We start from the raw sequence: 12877 nt of genomic DNA, 5'->3' as shown, positions 1-12877 counted from the left end.
GTGTTTGGGGGACAAGCTGGTGGACAAGCCTTTCCTGGCTTCCCAGGAGGTGGTTTGGGAAATCTGCACTGAAGTTACATCTTGAAGGGAAGTGTAGTTGGGGGACATGTAAGGTGAACTTAGCTACAGTGATTCTTTGTTTTAGTTTTCAAATGTAAATCTGGCTCTTTTCTTCCTAATTGGAATAGTGGATAGATTTACATTTCAGGGTACTGTTGGAAGGTATGACTGGGCTTTGGTGTATTTCCTACTAATGTACATTTAGAAAATGGATCAGGAGCTGTTACATGCTAAGTTGAGGATTTCCAGGGAATGTTTTCCTTTCATTTTATAAGATACCAATACTAGTCACCAGCCAAAACTGTCACTGTGATCCTCCTCCTCGTTTCCCTGGTGTAGTCTCATTTAGTGTTCATGGCATCCCTGTCAGGTAGGGACCATGAATCCTTCCGTGCACAGAGAGATTAAGTAACTTGTCTGAGGTCATACATATAAGAAGTTACTGAGCTAGGATTCAGAAATAGGACAGTCTGATTCTAAAGCCCATATTAACTACCACATTCTGTTTCCTGAACTGTATGTTTTGTTGTCTCATATCTGAAAAACATTATTTCTGTCCTAAACACACAGACTAGATAACAGTTGGAGCAAGCATCTAAATGATCCATAGTATTGACAATCTTAAATTGGTCAAATATGTAATACTTTTTAATCAATTTGCCAGTAACTGTTATTAACACCAGTGAAAGTGACTAGTGCTTTGGAAAACCCTTGAGGCATTTGGATGTTTGCTATGGACATCTCTGATATCCTCAGGGTGTACAGTGTGTAGACTCTCAGCGGCCATGGCTCACGGGCCCAGCCGCTCCGCAGCACGTGGGATCCTCCCAGACCGGGGCACGAACCCGTGTGTCCTGCATCGGCAGGCGGACTCTCAACCACTGCGCCACCAGGGAAACCCTAGGAATTATTTTCTTGATGACCAAATATTTGGAATGGTACTTTGAGAACTTATTTAAAGTATTGAGCAAAGTACAGAAATATTTTCTGCACTCTCAGTTTATCTTTTTTGGGCACATGGATGGATAGAAATTAGTGTTTGTTCTGGATCAGCTCTACTACCAAAGGTATGGTGCCAGCAGCAGTAGCACTTGGAAGCTTGTTAGAAAGTCTTTGGTCCCTCTCCAGACCTGCGGAATGGAGCCCAGAGTCTCTGGGGCAGGGCTTGGGTATCTCTTTTCAAAAGCTCTCTAGGTGATTCGATGCATGCCAAAGTTTGAGAAGCACTGGCCTAGACCATTATCAGAGCTGATATCTTAAAGCACATTAGATAACTAAGTCAAGTTGTTTGGAAATGAGTACACAAAATTACAGCAATGAAGGATGATTGGATGCTGTGTACTGGGTCACCATTTTCTCCCATTGAAACTACAAGAAAAGCCATTTATAGCTTCTGGAGATAAGAAACAAGGAAAGTGATTATAGATGTTTAATTCTTGTTTCTCTGCTTTTATCCTTGAATTGTTTGGATCTTGACGCGATGCAGCTTTTTATTTGCCCTTGGCTATGTAATTCCATATGTCCTCAGTTGAATGAAGTGTCTTGGTATTTGTTTACAGTATTGCTGTTTATTTATTGACTACCTAGTAAATGATAGTTAAGAACATTTTAGACTTTTTTTCCAAAGAAAATACCAGAGGCTAAGGCTGTTAAAAACAATGTATCCAGGGAGAACATAAAACAGCATCACCATATTCAAGGAACTGTTATTTTAAATTTTAAAAGTTCGTTGCTTTAAATCATTAATCTCACATCCTTATTTGTACTGCTCTTATTTATTTATTTATTAAAAAAAATTTTTTGTTGTTGTTCATGCTGTGTGGCTTGCAGGACCTTAATTCTCCAACCAGGGATTGAACCCGGGCCCTCAGCAGTAGAAGCGAGGAGTCCTAACCACTGGACCACCAGGGAATTCCCTGTACTGTTCTTAGATTGAACTGTCTAGAGATGACACAAGTGTGTTTGTGTTCTTTTTATATCTTCTTCCAGTAATCCGACATATTCTTATTGTTTGCTTTTATATATACTATTTCAACTCATGTAAGTAAGCTTTAATTTTTATTAAAGTTTTTTTAAATATATATATAATTAATTATTTATTTTTGGCTGCGTTGGGTCTTCGTTGCTGCGCGTGGGCTTTCTCTAAGTTGCGGCGAGCGGGGACTACTCTTTGTTGTGGTGTGTGGGCTTCTCATCGCGGTGGCTTCTCTTGTTGCAGAGCATGGGCTCTGGGTGTACGGGCTTCAGTAGTTGTGGCTCGCGGGCTCTAGAGCACAGGCTCAGTAGTTGTGGTGCACAGGCTTAGTTGCTCCGTGGCATGTGGGATCTTTGCGGACGAGGGCTCGAACCCATGTCACCTGCATTGGCAGGCGGATTCTTAACCACTGCGTCACCAGGGAAGTCCCCCCTTAAAGTTTTTCTTACTGATTTTTGAATCTGAATTAGCAATTAGAAATTAAAATGTTAGAGTTTGTTTAATATATAATTTTTAACTTTCCTAGTATGGAAAATTTCAAATACACACAAAAATAAAGTAGTATGTAATAAATCCCAAATTCCAATCATCGAGCTTCAGCAATTAGCAACATTTTGCCCAATATTAGATACTCTTAGTATATTTCTTGTTATTTAGGGAAGTTCTAAACCTTGTCTTCTAGTAGATGCTATAGTTGGAAGAGCTTAAATCAGTTTATCAAAAACATATATTTCTACACTCTTAATATTAAATAATATTTAATATTTTAACATATGTTTAAAAATATTTTTAAACATTCTTCTTTGTAAACTTCGGCTGCAAGGGTATTTGAGCAGTTTAGGCATTCAAGGTGCAGTAATTGGAAAGCTTGACTGATGATTTTAAAAAGTAGTATATTATTCTAATTACTGTTTTTGTCTTTAGTATTCATTGAGGCATCCATTCTTTTTTTTTTGGTTTGGCCGCGCCACGCAGCATGTGAGATCCTAGTTCCCCCACCAGCGATCAAACCCATTCCCCCTGCAGTGGAAGCACAGAGTCCCAACCACTGGACCACCAGGGAAGTCCCATCCATTCATTCTTTTTTACCTCCTCCTTTCGATAAAATTAAGTTGTTTATTAAATAAATTGGGCAGAAATGGTATCTATATTAGATCTCCTTGAATTCTTCTCTTAGAACTAGTGAAATGATGTAAAAAAAGGCAACAGAAATAAAATTTGGAATTGATAACACTAATATGTATAAATCTGTTTTTATATATAGTTTATTGCAGAATTAGGACATCCATTGCATTAAGAGTAATTAAAAATTGTGTTTTATCTGCCTATGAAAGTAAAATACTTAAGTCATAGAAAAATTTGAAAACACAGGTTAAATTCAGAGGAAGACAACTTAATTATTTTTAATGCCATCATCCAGAGATTACACCTGTTAATAAGTTAATGTATGTTTTAAAAGTTTTTTTTCTGCATATCTGTATGGATAATTGTGTGTCCTACTGTGTGCCCTGCCATGCACAGTACTAAGTGCTTTGGAAACTTACTTATTTCATTTATTCCTTGCAACGACTCTGAGGGATGTATGTACCGAGTTGAATAATGTCCTCCAAAATTCATGTCCACCTGGAAACTGACTATAATCTTATTTGGATATTGGGTCTTTGCAGATGTGATCCAGTTAGGATGAGGTCATACTGGATTACGGAGGTCCCCCAATTCAATGACTGGTGTCTTTATAAGAAGAAAATCTGGACACAGACTTATAGGGGAAAAGGCTATGTGAAGACAGAGATTGGAGTGATGTGTCTACAAGCCAAGGAATAAAATGTCATGTTTTTTCTGTGATTTTAATAGCTATGTAGTTATTTCATCATATAGATACACTATTACTTACTGAATCAGTGAGACCTATTGAACACTTTTTATTTCCAGTTTTCCCTGGTACGAGCACTGCTCAGAACATCACTGTAGCTGTAGCTTTGTGCTTGTCCACTCTTTTCTTTTGATAAATTCCTAGACATGGAATTACTGGGACAGTGGATTGCCAGATTGTTCACTAGGAGGGTTGTATTTATTCTGGAAGCAGTTAGAAAATAGTACTTCATCGTAATTTGCATTAAATTTGCAGTTTTTGTTATTGGTGTAGAAAGATCATCCTACCAGCAGACCAGAACACTGAGAAATCTCTGCAAGATATACAGCAGATGGGAATAGATTTATATAAAAACTAAGCTAAGCCAAGGAGCTCCCAACCACTTTCAGCTGCAAAGGAAGACCTCCAAAAAGTTGAAAAAGTTAAATGTTCAAACTAGACCCCTAGAACCTGTTCAGGCCAGGGAGAGCAAAGGCTGGCTGTAGTCGTATGAATCATTATGGGTGAGAAACCAGCTGCATTAAGCAGTAGATGCTCACCTTACCTCCCCTGACTTGAAGTTGCTACTCAGTCTCGGCTGCTCCACAATTCCCTGGGTCCTGGCTGCTTTATCAGAACCTGTACTTAATACTCAGACACCAGGGACCCTGACTTGGCCTGAAGAAATATATCTCAGCTACAGATACCACTTAATCTTTCCTTGCATCTGAAATATGAACACCAAGAATCATCAGGCACCTGAGGAACACTGATAGCACCAAAGAAAGTCATACATGGAACAGGGCATCTAACCAGGAATCTGCAAGTGTTAAGAAAGCTGCCACTCAGACAGCAGCAGACTCAACAAAGACAAGGCTAAACCCAGAAGTTCATAAGGAATCGGGAAAAGTGAAAATTATCCTCAGATATCAGAAGGTGTGTTCATTAAAAAGAAAAATCATTCAAGATAAAGAAATAATCAGTTCATAGAAATTAAAAATATTATGTAAGGTATTCAATAGATAGACTGAAATTCAAGCCTGTTTTACCTAATTCAAGAGATTGACCAAGTGCTAGTGAGGGATAATTAGAAACATATGTCACAAGTCCTGGTAACAACATGTCAGAATCCGGTAACAAAATTCTATAAGCACCTTGAAGAGGAAGATGGGTTACCCTCAAAGGAGCAAGGATCAGATTGGCATCTGGTATCTCTCAACTCTGGAAGGTAGAAGACAATGAAAGTACCTTTTTGCAATAAAGGTACCGAGGGGAAAGGGAATCTGAGCCTGCCTTGTATACCTAGGCAAGTCAAGGGTGAGAACAAAATAATATTTTGAGGCTTGCAAGAATTTGGAGTTTGCATTTGTTAACCCTATCTGACTTACCAGAGGACACGTCTAGAAAGACCAAATGTATTGGGTTGGCCAAAAAGTTCAGGTTTACGGGAAAACCCGAACGAACTCTGGCTAACCCAGTACATGAGAAAAAAAATAATTTTGCAGAAAGCAGCAAAAATCCTCTTGTTTAATTCTAAATAAGGAAATGTTTTTTAAAAATTATTTTTAAGATAGTAGCAAGATAAATAACAGTTTGGAACAAAAGACTAAATTTCAGCAGTGTGGTGAAAGTGGCCAGGAAGGGGTTACTAGGTGCTAAGATGTTTGTTTTTAAAATTCTTTCCTTCTTTTACTAAGAATTTTTTTGTTATTTTTAGTCTTGCTTGGACCGGGGAAGGGAAAGTATAGGTTTTGATTAATTGTAGATTTTAATAGAAAATTCTAAATTTAAATAGGATTTTTTTGGCCGAGCCATGCGGCTTGTGGGAAGCTCCCCAACCAGGCATCGAACCCGCGCCCTCGGCAGTGAAAGCATGGAATCCTAACCACTGGACTGTCAGGGAATTTAAATAGGATATTTAGGAAGTTAGAAGTAATTGCTGTAAGTTTAGAAACAAGATCTATAGATTCCTACAGCTTCCATTAGAAGCTTTATTTAGTGCAAAGAAACCTTGCTCATCCTAGCTGTATAGATAAAGGAAGAAAGGGGTGAGGAAATGAGACAAAGCATTGCAAACAGAAACACAAAGCAAAATGTTAGAATAGACCAAGCATATTATTTACCACAGCAAAAGTTAATGATTAAGGGCTTCCCTGGTGGCGCAGTGGTTAAGAACCCGCCTGCCAATGCAGGGGACATGGGTTCGAGCCCTGGTCTGGGAAGATCCCACATGCTGCAGAGCAACTAAGCCCGTGCACCACAACTACTGAGCCTGCGCTCTAGGGCCTGTGAGCCACAACTACTGAGCCTGCGTGCCACAACTACTGGAGCCCGTGTGCCTAGAGCCCGTGCTCCGCAGCAAGAGAAGCCACCGCAATGAGAAGCCCACGTACTGCAACGAAGACCCAACGCAGCCATAAACAAACAAATAAACAAATACATACATACATAAATATTTTTAAAAGTTAATGATTAAAGTTCCCTTAAAGAAAGTGAGGAAATAAAATCCATGCAAAAAGGAGGGATTGTGTTTCTTCAGAATTAAAGGATATAGGAACCACTTTGAACAGGGATGCTTGCTGGCTAGATTTGAGTCCCTTGTTGTTGTTCAGAAGATGGAGGAGAGCCTTGTGTGCTACCACTGGAGGTGACCAGGATAAAAACCGCTTGTTCTGAAATGTGATTAGAAAGCATCAAGCGTCTCCCTCTTCAGAAGCAATTGCGGTTCCAGAAGAATGCCACTAATGAGTATAGAAAGGATGAGTGACTGAACTAGAAAATCACTGCTCTGAGTCTTCCAGTTGCCCTTTTCTGCTGTCAGTGGCTAAGTTTATATTGGTTTTGTTGAGAATCATGGTAGTAGAAAATGTCATGCCTCTGAATCTAGGATGGAATCTTTTCTGTTTGTAGTCAGTGTTTTCCAGAGAAACAGCACCAATGGTGCATGCATAGAGAGACTGGAGATCCAGGGAAGAGCGCATGTTGCCGCTTGAGTCTGAAGGTAGAATTGCCTCTTTGTGTGGGGCGAACACTCTTCCTTAATACCTTTAACTGATTGGATGAGGCCCAACTATGTTATGGAAGGCAGTCTGTCTGTTGATTTACATTTTAGTTTCATGTAGAAAAATACCTTCACAGAAAACATCTAATGCTTGACTTAGATACCTGAATACTGTGGCCCAGCCAACCTGACACATTAAAATTAACCATCACACTGGTGAAGATGCTGAGTTTGCTTATAGTTTTGGTAGTAATAATGGAATGTCTGTGTGAATTACAAAATGGTGCATATGACTGAATTCTTTCTTCAGTGAGTTTTGGGAACCAACCTCTGCCTTTGCTGTGAAGAAAGCCTGATCCTGTACACAGGATGAATCACAAGGACTTTTGCCTAAAGATCAGAAGATAGGTAATTGTCTATTTGAAGAAAAACGTAATGCTAGCAAAGATTGTTGTATTCTAAGGGAGGAATGTAATCACCTTCACCAGCCATATTCCTACAGAGGGCCAGTTGGATGTAGTGGCACATTTTCAGCGATTATGAAAAGGTCTTGAGGTTCACTTTCTTTCGGGTTTGAGTGTTAGTAGTTACAAGTTACAGACTCGATAATATGTTATTAAGGTTTTTTCCTCTCCACTAAGTTTTATACTGAAGTCTTTTAAAATTAATCTTATTAATTCATTTAAGGTTATATAGATTGGTTCCTTACTGTGAACAATATTGAATTTAGCTCTTGCTTTTCTCCTTTCTCTCTTCATTTAATATCAGGTACTTTGCTCCAAGTAATATTCTTCTGTTTAGTGAGCTTCTTATACTTTACGTATTCTTCTTTCCTCCCCCTTTTCAGAGTGGTGTTAACTGTATTTTCAGAGCAGGTAATAGTTAAATACTACTCTATTTCTCTTGTCCCTGTGTTTGTTCTGTAGTAAGAGATATTCATTGCTTACTATCAGCTCTGTGCTGAAACTTTTCTAAGTGTTCTTTCTTTTTTTCCCTCTTAATATTTATTTATTTATTTATTTGGCTGCAGCAGGTCTTAGTCGCGGCACATGGGATCTTTAGGTGTGGCATGTGGGATCTAGTGCCCTGAGCAGGGATCGAACCCTGGCGTGCTACATTGGAAGTATGGAGTTTTAGCCACTGGACCACCAGGGAAGTCCCCCAGGCGTTCCTGATTATCTGAAACTCTGTCCTATACAGTCGTCCCTTGGTGTCCGAGGGGGATTGGTTCCAGGACCCTTCACACCATACCAAAATCCATGGATGCTCAAGTCCCCTATATAAAATGGCATAGTATTTGCACATAACCCACATAAGTCCTCCCATATACTTCAGCTCATCTCTAGATTACTCATAATACGTAATACAGTGTAAATACTATGTAAATGGTTGTAAATGCAATGTAAATGACAGGTAAATTGTTGCCTGCATATGGCAAATTCAAGTTTTGCTTTTTGGAATTTTGGGATTTTTCTATCCACGTTTGGTTGAATCTGAGGATGTGGAACCCATGGATATGGATGGCCAACTGTTAACTTCTTCAGGAAGCATTTGTGAGAACAGTATTCCCTGCGTTCTTATGTGTTCACACAGTTTTATCTGTGTACTTTTACTTGGAGGTCAGTATAGAATTCTTGGCTGCCTGTAAAACCCTCACCTCACATTTTCTTTCCTGAGAACCTTAAGTTTGTCACTCGGTTATCTGGTGGCACACGGTGTCACTGTGTGATTTTCTTTTCCTTACACACGTGATTATCTTTTCCTTACACATGATGCAGTTCTTTTGCTTGGATGCCCATGAGATGTTATTTTCTTTAAAGTTTGTTTGTTTCACTAGACTGTCTTAGTGTCCGTAGTTCTGGGTCAGTTTTCCCAGGGGCATGTGTGTACATTTAAGTCTTTTATTTCTGGATATTTTTCTTGAATTATTGTAGTATTCTTTCTGTTCCTCTGATTTTAGCTTTTGGGTGATTCTGTTATATGGAAGTTGGAATTTCATATCTGTTCCCATCTGTCTCTTTTTTATTATCTGTTTTCCTTAAATGCCCCATGGTGTCAATTTCTTCCATGTTCCTCTAGTTTAGCCTTCATTTCTGAAAAGTTTTCAAATTGCTGCTTGTTTCTTGACTGTGTCTGATTTTTCTCACATCTTCTCTTGTGTAGCTGTCTCTCATCTGGGCTCTTATGTTTTTGATGTAAGTTCCTCTTTCATGGCCTCTGTTATGTGCATAATGTTAGGTGATAATTTCCATCTGCCTTGTGGGCATATTTTTGGGTTTGCCTCCGTTGCCCATTGGTACCACCACGGTCCTCTCCCAAGACTTTTGTACGTGAGAAGGGGTGAGAGTATTCCAGGACAGCTATCCTTGCTGCAGAGCTCTTCAGTATTGCCATGGCATACTCAAGTTTCTCTGTATAGTCTCCTCTGTGATACCTGTTGAGGTCGGCCTCCTTTGGGCCCACCCTGTAAGCATCTGAACCTCATCTTTCCTTTACCTACTGGCCTCACCCTACTCAGGATGTTATTCTCAGTATGTGTCCTCAGTTCAGGGCTCTGCCTTTCCTGGAAGGACATTTGGCTGGGTGTTTGCAGAGACTTAAGGGCTGGGTTAGACACAGCGTTTTCTGGTCTCGTGTCCTGCATATAACCTTATGAACCCTTTTACAGTCCAACTGGAGAAGTTTTCCTTCTGAGGTGTTCCCCAAATGGTCTTCCCTATCTTGCTTAGGTAAAGGACTGTGTCACCTGATTCTAGGCCTCCTTGAGACAGCTTTAATATCTTGTTGTAACCTGTTTTCACTGTTTCACAAAACCACTAAGTTTACCAAGCTGGTCTACTTAAAATATATACAACTGTAGTTTTAAATATTACAGGCTACAATAAATTACTTGTTTTTAAAAGTTTATTTGTATTTATGCCATTTGTTCACCACTTTTATTTCTGGTTTACCAGATGAGAGTTTTATGCCCATAAGAGTGTGGGAGTGCGTTCTTTTCTGCTCCCTAATTTTTTTCATTCTTGGCATATAGCAGCATCCATGTGCCAGCATGGCTTTGGCCTTCAGCTTGCATTCAAGCCAAGTCTTGCCCCTTGTCTCTGGATTTCTACATGAAATGAAGATTTTTTTCCCTGATACTGAGAGCCAGGTGTATTATTTGTAAACATTGTATGTAGATTTTTCAATTGTTTGTAATTGAGAAAGAATGTAGTTTGGTGTTGCTTCAATAATTTTTAATACTACATTAAGTATTTGTTACAAATATAAGTGTTGAAGGTTATGTTTTCTAGAGAAGTAATGGTAGTATAAATGCATAGATAGAAGCCAGCCTGGACTCCAGTTTAAGAAAAAGTTAAATGTCTAGTTTATTCTTATTGTTTAAGCCAGTGGGGACAAAATTATGTGGGCATTAGAATGGGTGAAATTGAATTTCTTTTTAATGAGAAATGTATTTCTATTTTATAAAGCCATATATGCATGTGCGGTTATTTCATGTAGTCAGCCCTTGTGTTTCTTTGATTAATTTGGATAATTGTGAGTTGATTGAATTAAAGGAAACTCAGAAAGCTGAAAAACTGATACTTAATTTTAAGGCTAAGTTGCTATTGACTAGTTGTGTTTTTCTGCGTGTCCGCAGTTAGGGTGCACAAGAAGCTTCTATTGCTAGAGACGGGCCCCACCTGTGAGCCACCACTGCACGGCTGTGGGACTGGGAGAGGGCTGCCTGCAGCCACCTGAACCCCGAGTGTGGCAACATTAGCTAGCACAGAACCCGGATCATCTGTGATGGGAGCATGCTAGCTAGCAGTAGTTGTGTTGGTAGGAGTGCATACTTTTGAGATGATACCTTACGTGTGTATATGTGTGAATACAGAAAACATCGGAGCAGTGTGGGGCCGAGCAAACCCGTTTCCCAGCCCCGGCGGAACATCGTAGGCTGCAGGATTCAGCATGGGTGGAAAGAGGGGAATGGCCCCATCACCCAGTGGAAAGGAACCGTTCTGGACCAGGTGCCTGTAAATCCTTCTTTGTATCTTATAAAATACGATGGATTTGACTGTGTTTATGGACTAGAACTTAATAAAGATGAAAGAGTTTCTGCGCTTGAAGTCCTCCCTGATAGAGTTGGTAAGTTCTCTTTACTGTTTGTACATTATATGCTTTAAAAATGATTATTGAAATGGATGCTTTTTATTAGCATTACTGGTATTTTTTTATTGGAGCACGAGTACTTCTGATACACATTTAAATCAGTCACCTAAAACCACAAAAACTGCTCAGCCAATGTTCTAAAACCAAAGTTCAAGGAACTGTGAAGGATATAAAGAAGTATAAAATTGTTCCCCAAGAAGTCGACAGTCTAATAATTTCTAATATGATTATTTCCCACATTTTGCTCAGTTTATCTGGACTCTGGTGAGTAAGAGTATTTCTCATTAGCTCAAATATTCAGTGTGCTCATTTTATCAGATTATAATAGCTCAGAAGAATTTCATGTATTTATTTTAGGATCTTTATGTGAAGTGAATTTTTATCATTGTGTATTATTACATAAGTGATAATTGTACCTTCAGCCAAAACTTAAGCAACCAAAACATGTGAACTCTGTTATAACATTTTTGGGGTTCATTTGTACAAGGTTTGTGGGAAATGAACGGCTTTTTTAATGTCATACAAATCAGTTTTTCCTTGCATACCTTAGGTTCCTTAAGGCATAAGGTGTCAGTTAAATAATAATGACTGCGTTTATTTTTAAGAATAAAATAAAATATGATTTTATTTTTAAGGTCAACAGAATACACCCAAATTGTTACTTTCTTCAGAGTGTTTACTTTGAAATGTTTTCTTATTATTACAGTGATGCTGCTATTGCTTGAATCTGGTTTATGCTTTTGGAATTGTCCTTAAAAGCCTATATATTTACAAGTAGAGCCTCAGCAGATCTGCACTTGGAGGATAGAAATTTGGGATCAAATTGTCTAGGGAAGACACTTACCTAGTCCCCTTTCCCCCTTTGTTTTTGCCATTGTGTTCCTGGAACACATGCTTCCTCATGAAGTTAACTTTGCCAGAGCAGCAAGTTATTTTTTAATCCTTGCTTTAGATAGCAAACGCTGTCTTTATTCATCCTGTATAAATATAGTTCAGTTTTCACAGAAATCTTTCTTTAAATCTGTATTTTTAACCAAAGGTAACTAATTATGTAATAGTAAATCTTTGGCATTTTAGTCTGAGTTCAGCTGAACACATTCTTCCTCGTGAGGCACATCCTCTTTTCTCCTGATCTTGACCTCAGTCCATTTTCCACATTAGAAGTTAACATTGAAGAATCTTCCCTTCAGGGCTTAAAAAGTATGATCCACACCTTTATATCAATTATTTGTGCTCAGTAATGATCATACATTCTTTTTCTGACCCAGAATTTTAGTTTCTGACCCCTTCAAGGGCAAGCCTGCTAGCTGACTTGAAATTTACTGCATTCTGCCACATGACCTGTGTTAGCTCTGTTGTCATCATAGGACAGAAGAAACCTTTTATCTTGATAAAAAAGTGATTTGACTAAACCAAAATATCCGAAGATATATGAGTATCTCTGGTGATGGGATTTAAGGGTTTCTTAATGTTTTTCTTTCTAGTTCTGGGCCATCTCTGTTTCCAACAGTAGACATGGATTGCTTTTGTAAACAGAAGAGCAATTTAAAAAAGGAAATCCAAAGGCCTGTGTGCAAACCAGCAATATGTTACGTGCCTAATTTAATTAAGAGTTAACTATGGTATTCCCTATGATACTTTAGTCTGAAAAGTTATTTGGACTTCATTTATGTTCCATGTAGGAAGCAAATGGTCTTTCCTAATTTGCTTAAGGCAGTACATTAGACTAAAGTTACAGTTTTGTTTTCCTTAAGCTAAAGGTGGAGAGAAAAGTAAGTCAGTCAACCCAAAAGCATGTGATGTCACAGAGTACCAGTTCCCAAAGTGTAGTCTGAGG

General features: G+C 38.7%; 1 protein-coding gene across 2 annotated transcripts in view; it reads left to right on the top strand.

Annotated features, from left to right (window-relative positions):
- The window catches only part of SPIN1 (spindlin 1), a 63937-nt gene that overhangs the window by 40544 nt on the left and 10516 nt on the right, over window positions 1–12877 (top strand). For both annotated transcript variants that reach the window (XM_060102480.1, XM_060102481.1), the window contains one exon: window positions 10763–11016. In XM_060102480.1, the coding sequence (XP_059958463.1) occupies window positions 10763–11016 (254 nt within the window). The remainder of the gene's footprint in view (window positions 1–10762; window positions 11017–12877) is intronic.

This window comes from Mesoplodon densirostris, chromosome 6 (genome assembly GCF_025265405.1).
Source record: "Mesoplodon densirostris isolate mMesDen1 chromosome 6, mMesDen1 primary haplotype, whole genome shotgun sequence".
Lineage (NCBI taxonomy): Eukaryota > Metazoa > Chordata > Mammalia > Artiodactyla > Ziphiidae > Mesoplodon > Mesoplodon densirostris.
Note: the sequence above shows the minus strand (reverse complement) of the source record. Positions and strands in the feature narration are given on the sequence as shown.